At 35.0% G+C, this 20,814-nt stretch overlaps 1 protein-coding gene across 7 annotated transcripts in view; it reads right to left on the reverse strand.

Moving 5' to 3' along the window:
* The window catches only part of SCN2A (sodium voltage-gated channel alpha subunit 2), a 78,021-nt gene that overhangs the window by 39,704 nt on the left and 17,503 nt on the right, over window positions 1-20,814 (reverse strand). For 2 of the 7 annotated variants that reach the window (XM_027678678.1, XM_027678682.1), the window contains exons 2-11: window positions 16,448-16,767; window positions 13,483-13,601; window positions 10,874-10,963; window positions 9,035-9,163; window positions 8,265-8,356; window positions 7,087-7,359; window positions 3,542-3,605; window positions 2,832-2,973; window positions 1,840-2,046; window positions 128-418 (exon numbers count right to left, since the gene is read on the reverse strand). In XM_027678678.1, the coding sequence (XP_027534479.1) occupies window positions 128-418; window positions 1,840-2,046; window positions 2,832-2,973; window positions 3,542-3,605; window positions 7,087-7,359; window positions 8,265-8,356; window positions 9,035-9,163; window positions 10,874-10,963; window positions 13,483-13,601; window positions 16,448-16,714 (1,674 nt within the window). In that variant the 5' untranslated portion in view covers window positions 16,715-16,767. Of the gene's footprint in view, window positions 1-127; window positions 419-1,839; window positions 2,047-2,831; window positions 2,974-3,541; window positions 3,606-7,086; window positions 7,360-8,264; window positions 8,357-8,452; window positions 8,545-9,034; window positions 9,164-10,873; window positions 10,964-13,482; window positions 13,602-16,447; window positions 16,768-17,262; window positions 18,176-18,304; window positions 20,417-20,814 lie in introns of those variants that run through there. The other 5 variants (XM_027678683.1, XM_027678681.1, XM_027678679.1 and 2 more) reach the window with 4 other exon arrangements.

The raw sequence follows: 20,814 nt of genomic DNA on the forward strand, positions 1-20,814 counted from the left end.
ATACTTTGAGTTAAGATGCTAATGAATCTGTGGTATCTTGCAAGAATTAACCAAATTACTTTACAGGCTTTTGTTTATATGATGAGTAGACAACAAAGCTGTTTAAGAGGTAATAATACTGCGGTACCTGGTGTGGGGAAGAGAATCTCTTTTCGTATGTCAGTCTATTTCCCTCAATGGAAAATCGGAAACCTTTCTTTTTGATGCTGTCCTCTGATCCAGATTTGTGAAATTCTTCCCCATCCTTCTCCTCGCCTTCAGATTGTTCTTTTTGCTTTTTTTTCTTTCTTCTATTCCTTCTCTCTTTAGCACTCTTTGAGCTCAGTTTTGAAGCCTCAGAAGAACTTTCGGAGAATCCACCTATTCCACCTACTCCACTATAATCTCTTGAGTCAGCTGCTGCAGCTGCTGCTGCTGCCTATATGTACAAGCACATATGCAATTTACAACATTTATACAAAAACACACACCACTCACTATTTTAAATTTATTGCCATTTTTAAAAAAAGTTATTATTTTGAAATAAAAGCAATGCTTCGACTTCAGTGAACCCAGTATATCATCAGAAAAATAATTTGTGAAATTCCACAAAGACCATAATTTTGCCACTGCTCCATAAACCAGGAGTTAGAGCAACCCAATGAAAACTGTGCTGTCAGATAAACAAGTGAGTAAGCATCTGTTTTAGATTGGAGCAACATGTTGCAATGAATTTTTCATCTGAAATACTTCGTAGAAGTAAGGATTCAAGGCTCAAGCAACTGGTAAGATCCCTGTTAACAGGAAGCAACACTTTCTTACAACATTTTGATGGATTTTGCATACTCTCTAGTCTATTAAAGATCTGGTGTGGCATTGATATCTCAGTTTTGCAGATCATAATCAGAGAAATGTGTTAAACTACAGACTATTAGATACCTGGTGCTGTTTGGTTTTCAAAATATGTGGAGCATTTTATTAACACTTCTTTACAAGCTGTGGTAAAAAAACCAAACCAAAAAATCCCAACAGAGAGCAACTAACCAATGAAACAAAAACCCCTGACTGCTGACTTCAGTCACGTCCTTATATGGAAGACATAGTTCAACTTCTATGTCGGTGGCCACATGCCAGACATTATCAATTATTAGATTTGACAGCCTTCAAAAAATGAAAAGGAATTTCAAAGCAGTATATAATCATTACATCTGCACCACAGAACTGTTTTCTTCAGTTTCTCCATTTTCTCCAGTTTTCTTTAAAACTGGAACACTATGGCCTTCTGCTGGGAGAGATGGGGAGGGAGTAGAAAAAGCCAAATATTGCTGAAGCAAAATATTTCTCCTATAGCACCTACAATAGTTTTGATTCTGTTACTTATATAAACAGAATTACTGTTTGGGGGTTTTCCCCCACATCCCCATCGCCATCTCAGACAACCACAGAATGGTTGAGGTTAGAAGGAAAGCCCTGGAGGTCATCATGTCCAACTCTCTGGTACAGACAGGGTCACCTGAAGCAGGTTGCCCAAGGGCCATATACAGACAGCTCTTGACTACCTCCACAAGCACTCTGGGCAACTTGTTCAAGTGCTCAGTTAAAAAGTTGATATCCATTTCCAATTTGAAAAGCCAGTGTTTTAGCTTGTTGGTTATCATTTTTGTCACAAATTAACAGGTTCACTCGACCCAGCAGAAACAGTGCAATGGAAACATTAAAGATTGTTTGCAATAAGAAGGAATTTATAGGACAGAATAATACATTGTTAGGAGTAGGAGAGTAAAAGTATTCTCATATTTGGACATAAAGCATCCAATCACAGTCATGAATGGAAGAAGAAATTCTACTTTACACGGATACCTGAGCTTCTTCCTGTTGCTTTTTCAGTTGTTCCAGCATTTGCTGAAATTCTGCTTCTTTCTGTTCTGCTTCTTCCATGGTTGCTTGATTCTGTTCTTCGTAGGCCATGGCAACCACAGCCAGGATCAAGTTGATCAGGTAAAAAGAACCCAGAAAAATGACCAAAACAAAAAATATCATGTATGTTTTCCCAGCAGCACGCAGTGTCTGGAGAAAAAGAGATAATACACATTTTTAGCAGACTTTGAATAATGTTACATAACATGGTAGCCTCTGTGTTATAATCTATAAATACATTATAAAACTGTTTTGCGTTAACACAAGATTATTTAGTTACTTCTTCAATACAGAAATAATAATATATCCTGAATATATATGCAAAAATCTAACTTTTATGTCTACTATTGTCAAGGGAAATCAGATTCTGAATACTTCAGAACTTATACCAATAATAATCTATATATCTACATTATAGCCTTTAAATTTAACAGTAGTGGGGCCAATCAGCATCTTACCTTCTTGTCTCATCAGTCCCAAACTAGATTGCCACAAAGACAGTGCAGTATATAAAATATCACAGTGAACAAAATTACTGTCCTTCACACTAAGGATATGTGTAGTTCAGGGACAAGATGTAACCTTTTCAAACAGAACATATTTTTACTAGACTGCAAATCGATTTCACTAGCATTTACTTACAGCATGTTTGGGTAAGAAACTTTAACAACTTAAGTTCATTTACACATTCGGGAAAACAAACAATAATGTTTAACCACCTTCATAAAAGCTATTCCTTATTATGTATTTAAGTAGCACATGGTAACTTAAATCATTAATAAGGGCCTTACTGTTTAAAACGATAGCTTACATACATGAAATTAAAGATGATTTCTGGTCCAAAGGCCTCAGGGACATGTAAATGACAATAACTATGCAAGTACTATGTAGTAATGGTATTGGTGATGGTGCTGTTTATTTTAATAAGTCCTCACCAGCTGGTAAAGATTCTCCCAAAAGTCCTGAGTCATCAACCGAAACAGTGACAAGAATGCCCAACTGAATGTATCAAAACTTGTGTAGCCATAGTTGGGGTTTCTACCAGCTTTCACACATATATATCCTTCTGGACATTGACTACAAAAGAAGAGGAAATGCTATTTTTAACAACTACTCTGTATTACCATATGCTGTAGTAAAACAAAATTTTTCAGGAGTACCAGTTGCTAACAAAACTATGAACAAGTAAAATTTTATTCTACATATCTAAGATAAAAATATATATCTTATTGTTTTTCAATTTTTAATTCCATTTCCTAATGATATTTCAATGCCTTAATAATATAATGAGTATTATCTCCCTTTCCCCACAATTTGTCATAATAACACATCTCCACCAGGACAAGAGAAGAACATCAAGTAGCATGGCTGATGATAAACAGTTGCCAGCAAGCTGGCGGCAACATTTATGCACACAGCATTCATGTGGTTACCTTTAGAAAAGTAGCCTAAGATGCAGATGGAAGTGCCTGTGTAAACTCAAATCACATAGATGGCTGTATTTAGGTATAGCTTCAAATGCAAAACACTGGTAATTTGTAACTCTACAGTACAGTTGATATTAAAGTTGACCACACCTGAGCTATTCTAAGCAGCTAATTCTTTTTCCTTTATGCATAATGAAAAATGATGATCATTTTCTTACCCTGCATCTGAGCTATTGCCACACAGCAGTGCATCATTTTGTCCTTCCAAGAAGTAGAAATGACCTGATTAAAAAAAAAAAATATCAAAAAGGTGATGAGAAAGGTAACATTTATGCCCAATGGAAACTGAGCAATTATATAGACTTTTACACTTGAAAGAAATTAGTAGATCTAACAAACTTTTTAACCGCAATATACAATGGCTAGGAATGATAAAAGCATGGAAAATACTGTCCTGACAGGAAAGTGGTTTTCTGTAGAGTCCTAAAGTTGGCCTTTCTTTAGAAAATGGAAAGGTAGTTGCACAGTTAATTCTCAGAAACCTAACCAAATTATTAAGATATAATGGCTGGAATACCAAATTGTGTATGTCAGCAAATAGAAAAACAGCAGGAAAACAAGGCAAAGGATGAGGGCAAATCTCTGCCTTTTTTGTGCATTTCGATATAGAATACTTAGTATTATTAATTTATAATTTTTCATTACATATTATTTTATCCAAGTATTCCTTGAAAAAATACTGAAATTTTGCAGCATGAAAACAACACAACATGCTCAAAAAATTGCTGGCTGGATCTTAATTTGAGCAGCTGGGGGAGAAACCAAGCTTTTATTGTACATTACATAAAATTACTACACAAAATTCTATAGCAGAGGAATGAACTTGAAGAACCCGTATGTATTTTTTAACTGGCTAACTACTAAAATGAGGCAAAACATAATTTAAAGAGGTGAAACTCTTAAAAGCCCCTGACACATTCTTTTATTTTCTTTGTTCTGCTTTGCGGCATAAAAGGAAAGACAATTTGCCTTCGATTCCCAGTTTGGGATTCTCATGGTAAAATGGGAATCTCTAGTGGAGATTTTTGGGTCAGGTGGCATATTAAGCTAAAGTTGCCAGAATTAGGTATGTTCTGGCTGTTCCCAGGAAGCAGATGGTTCCATGAGATTCACTGCCAGCTGGCACAGACTATCTTAGCTGGCATGAACTAACTGAGGACTAATGCTAAGCAGACAAGCAGGGAATTGCAACCAGTTCCTATTGACTGCTTCTACTCTGTCACCACCTGTATACGACAGAGGCAGCATAAAATCTGCTTGTTTTAAACAGAGAGAGAGATTATGTGCATAATTTATACATCAGCAACCTAGACTCAGATATCAGATAAGAAATCAGAGAATTTTCAGATATTCTGGTGATCACATAGTCAGACCCTGTGAGAGATCTAACCTCTACTTAAACAGTTTAAGAAGTTTAAAGATGCAAATAGGCTCCAAGCAGGACTTTCAAAATTGTCTGTCGGCCTAATTCATATTCTTATGTGGGACAGCTTCTCCTCTGGAGAGCAGAGAATCCAGTTAAACCATCCAGTCAGCTCAACTCTCAGCCAACTATTTTTGAAAACACTTAAATAAGATTTAAAAAAAAAAGGTAATGATAAAGTAATAAAAATAGTCAACATGGGTTTGTAAAAAATATGCCATATATAAAACTATTCCTGTCTCCTGCTAATTTAATAACAGGACAACAGTCATGTGTACAAGCCCTACATGACAATTCCATATGCAAATAAAGGAGATATGTTCTGGCTGGAAATACCACAAAATACTAGAAAAAAATTCTCAGAGAGGAGTCACCAGTGACCCAGTGTCAATTCATAAGGATACCTCTCTGAAGATCCTCCAGGGATCTGTGCTAGACTCAGTTTTCATAACAAGTTTCATTACCAACTCAAGCCATGAAACAACAGAAAAAAATGCATCAAGTATTCTGAAGATATCAAGCTAGGAGAGAAGATAACTGAAATTTAGAATGACCTTCACAAACAGACAAGCTGGTCCAAAAGCAAATGGATTTATTCCAATAGAGACAAGTGGAAAATCCTACACTTGACAAGGCAAAATCAAATACATAAATGTAAAACAGACAGGATGTGGCCACAGCCACCACAGTAGAAAAAGATGCAGTGACTGTCACAGTTGACTGTGAATCAACAATACAGTGCTGACATAAAACTGAGGTAATTTTGAAATGTGTTAGTAGGAATGTTGCATATATGGCACATGAGGTAAAGATACAAATTAGAAGTAACTGTTAGAGGAGTAAGTACCCAATTTAAACATCTCATAAAACCCCCCAACCAACCAAATCCCATAACAAAAAAAGGCAATGGAAGAACAAGAAAAAAAATTCCCAACTAACTGGAAAGAGTCCAAAACAGAAAAAGGGAAGTGAAAATAGGTATAGAAAATGCAAAACAGAAAATAGCGTGGCTTGGCTTAGAAAAGACCAGAAATAAAGAAGATAAGAGTTTTTAAAGATCATAAAGACTAATACAAATTGGTCTATGATTATCTTATTTCTAGTTCTACAGGAGAAGCAGTAATATATTCAATCTGAAATTAGGAAAATGTAGGTCAGATATTTAGAAAAAAAAAATTCTATTTGTGTAATATAGTACCAGAAACAACTAAAGGAACGGAATGGATCTGTTCTTCAGATGGTTTTATGAATAGTTTATCATTCAAAATTTCTCCATGACACTTGTATACCACAAGCATGCTGAGACGATAAGTATATTAAAAGATTATAAGGCAATGAGACTTGGATCCAAAAGTATTTAATTCTTAAACTGAGGTTTTCTAACTTTCAGTGATATAGTCATCAGTTACGACATTTATACAGACTTTATAAAAACCCTGAGATTGTGCCTAATTATGAAGTTAAAACAATAAATACACTAAAATAAATAGAAGGGGCTGAACAGATAAATAGGAGAAACTGACACTACCATTATGAAAGATAGAATAGCAATCTACTACAGATATGTTCAGAGTTGTTCTACTTGAACTTTAAAACTATTTTTGTTAACACAGTGGTGACATTAACTACCTAAAACAGTAGAATACTGTATTATGAGATACAAAGGAGACGAACACACTCATTTCTTGATTTTCCAAAGAAAAGAAACAAATTAAAAGACGGAAGTATGGAATCTAATTCTTATTTTGCAAGAATGAGAAACATGGGGTAAATCACCAGTATTGTCATAAAGGCATGTATGTGCTGTGCAAGAGAGTGTGATGCAGAGACACTCACCAATATGTAAAGAAACAACATAGTTACACTGACATGCTATGGCAGGACTCATGGGCTAACTGACGTTCAAATGTGGGTTTATGATATTGGGCACTATCTTGCACTAATCCAGCTATTACATTTCAGATCCCATATTAGGGCTGTCACTCTACTTCAGGAGGCTTGAAGCTAGCATGGAAATTTCTGGTTTAAACTGAGATATGATTTTACTTTAAAAGTCATATTCGGTAAAAGGTAAAAACATATTTTGGCATCCAGTATGGTATTATGAGTATGTTAAATTATATTATGACTGATCTTTTATTTACTAGAGAAAATGAGTTCTCTCATGTCTGTTGGCCAGGCTGCACACTTTAAAAGGCAAGAGAAAGATACTGATGTTCTTGTATCTGTTTAAATAAATTCCAGAAAATCAATGCAGCAGATTATATAATTAACTCTTACTTTCATCTTCGATGTACTCATCCCAGTTAAATGTTGTCATTGTTGTATTAATAAATGTACCATTTTCACCTATAGAGCTATTAAAGATGGAAATAACAGTTGTTTCAAAAGTAGAATTGTCTGGAGGCCACTGCAGGCATTTATTCCTCAAGTTGCCCATGAACAGCTGCAGCCCTATCAGTGCAAATACACTCAGACAAAACACTGTCAGGATCATCACATCTGAGAGCTTTTTCACAGACTGAATTAGGGCTCCCACAATAGTCTTCAAGCCTGCAAAGAGAAAAGATTTTTATTATGATGTTAAATAGATACTAAACACACACAAAAAAATTCACGTCATTTTTTTCCTGATAGAGATTTCATGCAAAAAGACTAGTATATTACTCAAATATTTGTGATACAATAATTTTAATGAAAAGCCTTATTACTTGTGAAGATGAGTGAAAAGATGTAGGTTTATGCTTATTTTATAGTGTACAGAAATAAAAAGTAGATAATTCCAAACACATTGTTTATGCCAAAACAAGTGCTTCTGTTATCCATGCTATATCTCAACCCTACATAGAATAGCACTGTTCATTTTTTGCTGATGCTTCTTGCCCAAACCTTTCTTATATGAACCTTTTATAATGTATTCTACATTAGTAAACCCATTATAAAGACATTATCAGTGCATATTTAAATGACGTTGTAATAATCTTCTTACAATATAAGAGGGGTGATGGTTTGGAGAAGAAAGACATCTTTAAAACAATACCCCATGCATGGCCCATGCTATCATTTAGAGTTTAATTTTTCATATGTGAGTTAAAACTGAATTAAGTTGCTATATCAAGTGCTTTCAATAAATGATAAAATTTGCATCACTATGAAAGCTTAAAATTAACTTATATTTAAAACATGTAAAGGAAAGCTTGATGTCATAAGATGCAAATCACATAGGCTGTTTACTGCAAATATCCCATGCAAGAATTTGTTAAACTCAAAGGCTGATTTTTTTAATAAAAGAAAACACAACTAATACACGCATGAATCAATATAAATAAAATTACATGTCTTGATTCCTGCTTTTTTGTTTAGTTGACAATGTGTAGCAAACAAGGCTTATGCTTTAAAAATGTGAATACAGCTTTTGTAGAACAAAAGTCAGCCTCAGTGTTTAACCTCGCTCTCACCTGGAATGACTGATATTGTTTTCAAAGCTCGGAGAACTCTGAATGTTCTCAACGCTGAGACATTGCCCAGGTCCACAAACTCTGTCACATATCTGTAATAGGGGAGTTCACACACAAACACAATGACAGCACACAAATAACAGTTGGAGATACGAGGGGCCTAACACCTTACACCAACTTCTTCTTACCTGGAATTACAGAAATAGTTTTCAAAGCTCTCAATACTCTGAAAGTTCGAAGAGCTGAAACATTGCCTAGGTTTACAAATTCTGTTACATACCTGTAGGATTAAATCACAGTTACTCAGAATTGAGGCAGATTTTATCCTATTTGCTCGGGTCTTTGATCAAGACCTCTTGACCGTTCGCTGTATTTTGCCTTTGTTATAAATATACTTCTGCCCATAAAATTAAATAAAGTTTTATCAAAATAAACCACATTGACATGATGTTTGAAACCTAATTTGGTCAGCTATTAGCACGAAGTCAAGAGGATTCCTTTTAATTCTGGTATGCAGAAAGGAGACAGGATATGAACAGCTCAGGCTGATGGCATTCCCAATCCTAATGGGCTGGCACACCATGCTGGCCTCTGCAGCACATGCTTGGTTAGAAATACTAAAATGTGTAAAAGAGGTAGAAGAAACATATTGAAACCACAGGAAGTCCAGGCTCCAAATGTTCTGGCTGACAAGATATGAGGCAATTTTTAGTCACTAATCTCATGCTATCAGAAAGAATATTTATTAAAAAAAAAAGTAGAAGACTTACGCAAATGTAATGACAGTGAAATCTAGCCAGTTCCATGGGTCTCGAAGAAATGTAAAATCTTCTAAACAGAAGCCCCTTGCAAGAATTTTAATAAGTGATTCAAAGGTATAAATTCCAGTGAAAGTGTATCTGAAGAAAATATGCAAGACAGAGATTACAGGTACACACGTTATCTTCACAGTTTATGCTTTCTAGTTGCTTTATTTTCATTTTCTTCTCTTTAAGAGGCATAAGAATTTAATGGCAGTTACAACCAACTTTAATCATACACATAATTTTATACCATAAGGAAGGAGACATGAAATTAGGATTAAAAAACTAAATGACAACCCATACCTTAAGTTAAAATTCTGTAATCTATACCAATAAGAGAGAGGCAAAATTCCCAGTTACTTCACTGCTGCATGTTTATGTCCAGTCTGAACTCACGTCATAACAAAACACACAGATGGATTATGTTAGGATTTCAGAAGTTGCTTCCAGACTAAAAATTTCTTTCTTCAATGCTATTTTTATGCTGAAATGTTGCTTGGTACCATGAGCTCACAAGTGCCAACCCTCATCAGCCCTCATTCATTACAGAGCAGGTATATCCAGTACTTCACCTTCAGCAAGACACAGTACTGGAATGAAACAAGTCATTTCAGATGCAAAATCATGTGCAAGAACAACCAAAAATATTTTTGAATGTCAATAAAATTCAGCTACTCATTTTGACTAAAAAAATGCAGTTGAAATGTAAATTAAAAAAATATTTAATTCCAGCATTCTGTGTCATTTCAATCTTCTGTATCCAAATGATGTCATCTTGAAATTTAATTTAATTTATATCTTTAATGAAAAATAATTCAAATTAAACTGCTTAACAAGCTTACTCTAACTGAGCCAACCTGAAAACCATTTTCCAATGTGAATGTTTTCAGTTCAATTACTAAAAAATGTCTCCTGCACAACTTTACTTAACAGATGAGGACAAGTTGTAAATCTAAATGCACAACACAAAACCAAGAAGAAATATCCAAGCAATCACTCTTTATCATAAATATTTACTAATGCTAGACATACATACAGGGTTCGCACTGAACTCAAAATGAGAATGCCTTTGTTAACTTTAATAGCCCTATGATTTCACTTTTGATTACTGGAGATTAAACAGGTATGTATCATCCCAAGCACTACGGAATGAAAAAGGGTCAGAAGCATAAAATGCTATTTCAAAAATGAAGCACCATGAAGAGCAGTGTTTCACACCATGGTCTACAGCCTTGGAAGTGTCGTTGTCCATCGGTACCATGTAGCTGACACCAAACTGGACACTTAGCCAACAAGCTGACATCATGTTTGGCCAATGATTAGCTAACCATTTCAATAGTTTCATTAACAGTTTATTTTGCATACATGCTTTCCATTGTTGGATTGGCTTTGGTAAAAGAAAGCTGCAGTACAGTAAATACAGCCATCCATAAGATAATCCCTTTATCTGTTAATGGTTATTGCAATTGAGATGAAAGAGCGCCTTTTTTGCATTCTTCCACAGATGCAACATAGAATGCTGTAAAAAACATTTATAATTCACTTTTTCTGTATGATCATAAGACTAGCTTTTCTTCTTACATCCCTTATCTAATACTGTAAACAGAAGATGGACATTAAACAACATGTCATGAGACAATTACATGTATTTAACGCCACAGTGAAGAAACTAGCATCAGAATAGCTGTTGAAAGGATATGCCAACAAGGTACCTGCTGCCAGGGGATGCCATCCTGATATAAAATAATTTACAGCAGTTTATTTCTGATTACTGAATATTATTCAGAGAAAATCCATTTAACTTACTCTACATTCTTTGTCCAGTCTGGAGGGTTACTCATGGTCATAAATACGCAGTTGGTCAAAATAGTGCACATGATAAGCATGCTGAATAATGTAGGTTAAGAGTTAAGGAATATAAGCCAGAAAAAAATTTCATAAAAAGAGTATCAAATAACACACTGCTTTGGTAGATTTTCACTTTCAGGAGCAATTTAACCCTCCCCAGCCCTTTTAATAGCCAGGGAAAGGCCTTGAATATGTTAAATCTTTCACAGTCACCACTTTATAGCTAAAAGAGAACAATCATATACAAAAAATCAGAAAATCTGAAAGATACTAAAAGGAAAGACTCATCTCTTAATTTTAGGAGATCTTGTTTTTTCTTTTTGAATAAAAACGTGAAAATTTGAAGTAGTAGCTTCTAATTTCTTGGAGTAATAAAAAAATCATTACTTTTAGATGATTTACACAAATCTGATGTGCTTCATGCATACAAAAGAATGAAAAATACATTTTCTTCATTGTTTCACCATAAAATTTGGCACATATCAAAATTTTTGCTTATCATTATGATACATATATTAAAGCTAGCTGCAACATAATAGGAGACAACATAGGGAAATCTTAGGGAGAAAAGTATTTTATTGCTGTTTGTGTTCTATATGACTTTTGTAATATAAATGCAGTTGGAAGGGAAGGCACATGATATTCCTCCCCTCAGAAAAAAAAGACAACATCTGAAAAGAATTCCTGAACAGGTCCAAGTCATAAATAATTTATTTTAACAGAACTGCTCTAGATCTACAACCTGTCACTCTCAGAATTGCTTACATTCTTCTAAGATATGAAAACACAACCACCAAAATGAAAACCACACAGGTAAATCACAAAATGTCCACATGATGGCACCATCACCTGAAACTAGAGAGAGGACAAAGCTCGATTTTGAGAAGAGCTTTAGCTGGAGGTTCATGTAGTGCTCCTAAACAGAAATCCGAATATAATGGGGTGAAAAGTACAGTGAGGTTCCCCTCATGAAGTTTTCTTTGCATGGCTACATTAATTAAAAAAACCTTCAAACGACAATAAATACCTCTGCCTTTTGAACTGTGGAACAACTGTGGTATTAAATTCAACTATTCTTTGGGTTTCTGCTCAGTAAATATAATTTAAATCCCTTACTCAGAAACTACCTTCTTGTTCTATAATTCATATATGAACAGAAGAGAAAGGAATATTTAAAACATAAAGAACCCATGTTATGAGAGTTTTCCCAGTCTGTATTTTACATAGGCTTTCAAAATCCTTTTTGATGAAATGTCCTCTCAGAGTTGCAAATCCTCACTATTCTTTCATCAGTGGAGAAATAACTATACCTTCCCACAAGTTTGAACAACATTTTCTAACATTCTGACTTCAGTGACTAACTCTTCACCACCGTCTCAATCCCAGAGTCTTCTATTATTCCACATAACTGAATAACGCTCTAGAATATGGTAAAGAGTGTTATATAATTGAAAAATAATTAGTTGTAGTGGCACCTATAGCAAGAAAATTCAAAACAGGCTATGCAGTATCATGATTGATTCTGGAGCAATTTGTAGGCTAGCCATTGATAACAACATCCAACACAAAACAACTGTTGTAATTATCAGACTTCCACTATAACAAGACTGAAAGAAATCCTTTCAAGATTTATTCTACATGATATTAGGATCCCTATATGCAGTGCTACACACAGAACTACTTTCAGTGTGCTTACGTTAGGTATTTGTAAAAATAAGTGTGCAAACATTTGTATTTGCTCCTTAAGTAAGCAGACTTGCTGAAGTCAATGCCCTCATTTCTCATATGAGCATTTGGGATCAGACCAATGGGATGCCTACTATAGGCAGCTATCATAACATTGAAAAAGACAAAATAATATGTAAGCAATTACAATAATTTAGCTTTTCAAATCTCTACCTGCAATGTGGAAATCTCATGACCTACCTGAAGACTGAAATTAAAACATCAACAGGATTATGTGTATAATGCAGTAATGATCAAGAAATAAAATAGACAGGTGAGATACATATAGGACTGAGAATGTATAATGAAACAAGAAACCTAAGCTGGTTTATGAATCTATCTTTCTGCAATTATTATCAGAATAAGAAAATGAAAAGGAATAATGAAACCATATTTTCACTAAATATTCATGCAAGCACAGACCTGGGATCAAAGATATGATTTTAACACACGGTATCAGTGAAGAACTGAAAGTGTTTTGAGCAATATATCTGCAGTTTATGAAAAATGTGGAGGAGGGGAAAAGATGAAAAAAAGATATGATGATTACAGGAAAAATAAGAGGGAAGGAAAAAAATATGTGGGGGAAGAAAGAAGACAGAGAAAGAAATTGTAAAGGACGATGACTGGTTGTCTGCTTCTGGTATTACTATATTAGGATACAGCAATGAACACAAATGTAAAAAGAGAATAAGAAAAAGAACAGAAGACAGAAATAGTAATAGAAGAGGGACAAAGCACTACAGATCATATTGATCCTGGGACATGTGCCAGAGAATGATTTAAATACTAAGTAACATCTCATTCAGTACAGTTTTAAACTAACCACTTGAAAAGGATATGAATGTACCAAAATCTTAATAGCTATTTTTCTAAGAGGATTGAAAGGAGTTAACATGTACAGGGCAGAGGTGGCACTGAATCGGAATATTGCCTTCCCTTTATTCAATACTATAAAGGTCTGGAAAAAGAAAAACAGAATGAAAAACAGCATTTACAAGATACCAAGTTACAAACCCAGAATAATTTTTATTTCATCATTAATTGTATTTGGTCAATATGCTCTTCTTTCATTTACACAATTCCTTGTCCAGTTCAAACATCATAGGGCCCAGCCAAATTACGATGAATATAACTGAATGAAAACATTTTAATAAGTTTATTTAGAAATCAACGACAATAGTATCTCAAAGTATCTAAATTCCAAGAGTGATCATGAAAATATGGAAGAGTGTTCAACATAACACTAATGTACTCAGTAGTTTTCACTGTATTCTGAGAATAATGTATTCCCTTTCCAACTATTGCTTTATACTTGCAATTTTGTCTATTTTTCTTGAGTCATGCTTTATTTTTACCTAATACAGAATTCACTAATCCATGTATTTTCACTGTCTCTCCACAGTTTCAGCAATAACCCGTGTATTACTAACATTAAAAAAAGGCATTTCTGAATGTAATAATTTCTTAAAAAATGGGAAACAAAGAAGAATAAAGTCTTTAAGTTTTTTTAAAATTCTTTTGATTCCCGCACATCTGGGGAAATTCTTATCCATTCCTATCATCTCTTCTTTCTACACATGGGTCAAAGTTCATGCTTGTTCAAAGCAAGTGGATCTAGCCAGCATTGTGGCAGTCCTAGAAAGCCCAAAGGGCATATTAGCCATGCAGACCTGGAACACTGCCAGTAGCCGTGATCTGCCTCAACTGGAATCAGAGGGCAGCATTTGTAGAGATTATGCTCTACTTCTCTGAGCAGGTGTGGCAAATAGAGCAGCTGAAATCCTGAAAACACAATGCCTCTCCTGGCCTGAAATAATAAATTTCAGACTTTCGAACTGAGCATGTTTGCATTCCTACATAACTATTGATTCTCAATCCACACTTTGGTCCGTTATTGTAGGGGAGAAAGGTTTGGTCTGTAATGTGCCATTGACTATCACCATTTTTCAACTCTCTTACTGTTATTCCTGGGGTCCATTAAAATATAGCCTCTAATAATCAGAGTTCTTATGTTTTCTGTTCCCTTTACTCTGACAAAATGTCTGATGAAGTATCATTTGTGTGCTGCTGACTCATCAAGACATATTAAAAAGAAAAAATGGAGCCCAGCATAAACAAGGATGTTCAAAGGTATTCAAAGAACACCAAGAAAAATAATATGAGGAATTATGATTGCAACATACAGCTTGAAGTCTTGTATCTCCTACTAGAAATCACTATGCTTTTGGAAAAGATCAAGACAACTGCTGTGCATTTCTCAATAAGGAACAAGCATTCCTCAGGATTTTACCTCACATCCACATTTAATTGCAGAGTTACTTTTCTGGTTTCCAAAGCATGATAATACATGCTCTAACTTCAGGAGTTCTAGCATTGAATTCAGATTTTTACTACTACAGAACAGGGAAAGAAGGAAAGAATCAGTACTTTGACCCAAATAACATTTGCCTTCCAGACTTCAACAGGGTAAATCACTTGAGTAAAGGGAGCAGAACATGATATTTAATTGAAAACCTTGTTTTCAAATTTAACCCATGATTCTCCATACATGAACTGAGTTTTAGAAATTCTGCAATGAACATTTCAGGCACAGCTGATTTTTTATGAGCTCTTCTGTTTAGTTCCCCATGGTATGCCTATATCACTATTGCTTCAACATATTACTGATAAGGCATACCCCTAATTCCTGCAGGAAATATCTTCATTTGTATTTTTTCACTTAGTTCAAGTTTGACTCATGACAATTCTTGGGGTTTTTCTTCATTTTTCTTTGAAGTAGCTTCTTCGCTTTCATGTTTTTTGTTTGTTTGTTTTTAAATTCACTTGGTTTTATTCGCTAGCTAGTTTCCACAGAAAAAGAAAAGAAAGCACAAGAAAAAAATTATGAAAACAGAAAAAAGAATCGTTAATTTCTTCTTTACTGGTATAATAATGATGGTGCAATACATATGATGCCAAAATCTAAGGGACTGAAATTCTGGAGGAAAACCAAGGCCATCTGGACACAATTCTGAAGTTCAGCACTTTTGTTCTGGCCACAACAGTGGTTGTTACTTTAAACAAAAAGAAAACATGTTTTGTTTTTTTTAAACTAACATCTCCAGAGAAATATTTTTAAAATTATGTAACATTCTGTCAACACTCCAAGAGCAATTCCTACCTCCTCTTTATTTATGTCCCTCTTTTAAACACCTCTTTTTTGAAAACAATCATAAAAAAATATAGAGCTGGATGTCAAAACTTTTTCAACCAGACTAAGTTGGATATAGGATGCCTCTATAGAATACAATATGGAAGAGGATGATCTTCATCATATCCTCAGAAATTACCTTTACATACTTCCCTATCCTTCCCAGCACCAAGAGAATGCAACCCAGGCTTTCCACATGACAGTGAACAAATCTAGTTACAAGGTGCCTGGCTGCCTTTGAGATAAGGTTTCATATTGAAGATCTGCTCCTTTCATATCTGTAATAAGGCAATTCGTAATAATTCAAAAGATAACTGCTGTGCTACTTCTTCAATTTGCCTGTGTGTAAACCCCTGAAAGTTACAGTTTTTGTAAAATGTCAGATATATTAAAATAAATCTAAATGTACCTCTACTGACAGACGAGGTCCTGCACACTTGCATTACTAATTTCTGTTCTTACAGTGGAGATTTCTGCCAATCAGATCAGCTGTTGGGGGAATGTATTAGACGGAAGGACTGAAGGACTGGATTAAAAAAACTAGAAATACTATGTGAAGGGTTTTTTGTTACTTAATCTTCTAACAGTCTGATAGAAATATACAACACACTCACTTTTTTATTGATATAATACGGGTCCAGGTCTTCCAAGGGCTCGGACACCATTCCTGGAGGTATGTCGCCGTAAATAAATGGCAGTGTCTTTCCTGCCTCCAAGTCACTATTTGGCTTTGGGCCATCTTCATCATCCTCATCCTTGCGTTCCTGTTTGGATTTTTGAGCTTTTTCTTCATTGATACGCTGCTCAATAGCTGCAAGTGATTCTCTTGTGAAATAGCGGAAGCTGTCGGGTCCTGGTGGTACCAGCACTGATTGTGCCATCTTTTCATCCTGCACCTCTTAGTTACTGTTTAGCCTCTCTCATAAAAAAAGTGCTAAAAATATAAAAAATACAGAAAAAATTTAGAGTAATACAGACAGCTACGAACAATTTAAAGGAATATACTTTCACAGAATTTTCTGTGGGACATCTTGTTAAATTTAATAGTCATCATCCAAGAGGAGGCTGCTGTGAAATGAATTTTTAAATTTGTTTTTATTTCAAGACAAACCATTTTCCTTTGCAGTTTGCCTCTTAGAGTTGTCTTGAAAGTATCAATTCTTAAAACATTTAGTTTAAAATTCACTTGAATTAACTTAGTGCTTGCAATGATAGTCAGTTCTATAGACTGATAAAAAAGTCACATACAATACAATAACATATTTTTGCCTTTATTAAGGGTAATGTTATCCATTCCAGTGATTAAAGTAGGAGATATTTTCCACTACATTCAGTGTGAGGAATCAACAGTTCTGAAGTGTTTGGTGAGGAATCAACAGTTCTGAAGTGTTTGATTCGGTGTTGAGGAGCAAGACTCCAGACAACTCACCTCCTTATTATCCTGGAAGCTGCATCTTGGACCAATCCTCCCTCTAGCTATATGGACCAGAAATGACTCCTAGAATTCACTATTGCCATGTAAAGCCAGAGGGATCAGTTGAAAGCAATACGAGATGCTCCTTCTCTTTGGATACAAATATGCTGCCTTTGCAGAGCTGCCAGCTCAGGAAACAAGATTCAAGCCTAAGCACCTGTATACAGATCCCCTGCCTGGCAACACACTGTGCACTGGAAGAATTGCTGAATGGAATAAAAATGCTCTTTAATCATTACATACTACGCTTAGATCTTTTATGTTTGATATATAATATAAATTGTATATATTTTTCATAAATTTCACTAGCAAGAGCAGGACGATCTCTCCTTAATGTCTCCAGACAGTTCAGTTAAAAAGAACAAGTGGGAAATATTCCCAATGCAAATACTTTGATCTGAAATCACAAACAGGATCTATGCTGTAGTCTACAAGAATTTTTCTCAAGAGTCCTTCTGAGTAAGCACACTAAAAATATAGCAAATGCAATAAAGCAACAAATTTTAGGTAAGACAATATACCCAGAAAGAGTTATCAAATTAAAATGATACAAGAGTTTGAATACAATCAGCAGGATCCTATTTTACTGCCTCGCTTAACACACAGACTCCAGCACAGCCGCAACAAACTCATATTTTTGAAGGCTGCTAAATAAGCTGCAACATGATGCTTTCTCCTCCTTTTCAACCATATGCACACAGCCATTTACACCCACACAAACATCCACACACATCCCAACTCCTGCAGGTCTCCCTTGAGCATGCTCTCCCACTGCAGGAAAATGCACCTGGTGCATTCTGTCACAGACGGTCTGTAGCAAACTGCTGCTGGAAGCTGCACTGACTAGTAGCAGTAGAAAGGTTATAGAGGAAAATGAAAGTGGTCCTGCAGCAGAATCCTGCTAGATTATATTTTTAATTACAGAAGGAAAAAGAAAAAAAACCGAAAAAGCATAATTCTGTTTTAATACTGCAGGAAACAATTAAAAATTCATTACCAGTGAAGAATCTTGCACTTATGTGGGTTTGGAATGGCACCAAGGAAGACTGCAGCTAAAATTCCATCATGTCTTTTCCTTTTTCTTTTTTTTCCTCTCTCTCTTTTTTCTTTTTTTTTTTTTTTAATTCTCCTTTTACAGACCACACCTAACTTCCTGCTGAAGGATCCTGGTTATTGAAGTCAAATCTGGCATTTCCTGTGTGAGCCTACTAAGCGCTATAACTCCTATTGCCAGTAGATGGTACTGATATACACCCACAAATTCTTGTCAGAAATGGTAAAGAATTTTTGCATGCTCAAACATTTGCTTAAACTGAGATTCTGGGACTAAAATATACAAATTTATATAACCAGCCAAGTCTTGGGATTCTCAAAAATTCTTTTGAGTACATAGCAGTTACTGTTGAGGAGACCATAGCAGCTAAAACTGTGAAGGTGAAACAGAAAGAAAGTAGGAGAGATATCAAAGTAAGAGAAATTAAAAAATGGGGGTTACAATGGCAGTGTACAACCAAAGCAGTTGCTGAAACCATATTATTGTCAGTCTAGATTATTTTAAACTATAGCTTGTGTAAATTTTCTAAAATAAATGCATACAATATATTCAATGTGTATTCTTTCTGAATCTGGAAAGCCAGCAATGAGAGGGAAGGAGGGCAGTTTTGAGTGTTCACAGCAGTGGTAAGTTCCTGTACAGAAATCATCTCTTCTTGCTCCCTGCTACAGCAGGTGATCGGGAGCACTGTAAGCCCCTTTCATGTGGCAAATCAGTAAGACACTGCTTTTGGGCACCACTCCACCGAAATGCCATCCTACCTCTTTCCACTCTTCTGCCTTCTCTCTATTTTCTTTGCTTATTGATTTTTGTCCTTTTTCTTCCATTGCACTAATAAAATTTTTTACCTCTCTCCTACCTCACCATCGACCTTATGCCCTTCCCTCCTTCTCTCACACGTACACAAATCTCTTCCAAACTTTTCAAGCACACAGGTCTTGCTGTATCTATACATTCAGATGTTCTGGTAGTCAATTACTCCCTACCATCACCCTTCCTTCAGCTGTGAAGAGGACAAGAAAAAGCTGTGGAAAGTAATAAAAAGCAAAAGGTCATGCTAAAGTGAGAAAGGTTGGAGAAGGAAAGAATATAGTAGCTGAAGAAATGCCACTGTGGCTTTGAAAAAGAAACAATGAAGAGAAGGAAAATATTGATAATTTGTTTCTTTGGTAATCGTGGTGATAGAATGATCAGTTTGACTTAATCAAAATAAGGTTTTTGAAATTTTCAGCAATTAAGAAAATATATGCCAAATGAGCAATGTAATTCAAACACATCAAAAGTATTGATTTAGTTTTGACTTATGTAAGTATTACACAACATTTTAAAATAATGTTTAAAGCCTTCCTAGAAAGGTTTTATTTGAGAAGGTTTTCTAATTTCACAGATGATTTGATGAAATCAACAAAAAGTTTACGAACAATTCCACGTAACCAATGTTTTTGTTAAAAAGAAGCTTTGGATGAAAACTTCTGGCTGGCTCTAATTAGAACTATGGTTTACTTGGAGCTGCTCTGAAGTCTCAAAGTAAGAGGATTGTGAGACAGCACAGATTCACATGAGAAGTAAAGGAGCTTCTAACTACAAAACCATTTTGATTATTTATTTGTGTGGATATGCACGTATGTGTTTATGTGGCTGCTTAAATATGAAAGTTACAGTAAATCAAGTACCTGAAAAGCTGGGCTTATTCACACAATATGGAAAAGGAGCTTCATTCTTCCATTAGTGGCATATTAAGTTACAGCATCTAATTATTTGTTTCTTATCATATGGGACTGAAATTACCCAAGATCTCAATTTGATTTCCACCAGTGCTATACAATCTACATGCACAGTGTTAGGCAGGGAAAAGCGAAGACAAATAGCCAGTGACACATTGTATCCCATTGCCTTAGATGCTCGGGTCTAGTCTTACTAGGCTGTAAAAAGAAGTGAACATATATTTTAAAGAGACAGACTAGACAGGAAATGCAATATGATCTCTGCAGTCTAGAAGAGAAATATATGTACTTCTACAGATGAGACCACAGCAATACATCTAAAGGAGCTAGTAACAATCCTAAAAATATATTAAAATAATTAGATACTACATAGCTATAATAAATCTAACAGATAAAATTAATAGAAATAGAAAGGGAAAAATATTAAATTGAATAGCAAATATCAATCAAAACCCAATCCAACATAGCCTATATTTAAAAACTATTGTTCAAACATTGTCAAAATTTACCTAAAAAATAAATGTGAAATAAGTATAATAATTCTGGCAATAGATAACTTCTGGCTACTGTCTAGCTTCCCACCTACAGCTATGGGTACATTTTATGAACAATTGTATCACTAGTGGTATCCATCCTCCCTCTACTATGGCACATCTGAAAGCTTGAAGTGGACCTTGTCCTTTAATGACTTGGTAAAACACATGGCCCATACAAAGGGTAGAGATGAAG

The sequence above is a fragment of the Neopelma chrysocephalum genome, unplaced genomic scaffold, assembly GCF_003984885.1.
Source record: "Neopelma chrysocephalum unplaced genomic scaffold, ASM398488v2 Primary Assembly neopelma1_44, whole genome shotgun sequence".
NCBI lineage: Eukaryota > Metazoa > Chordata > Aves > Passeriformes > Pipridae > Neopelma > Neopelma chrysocephalum.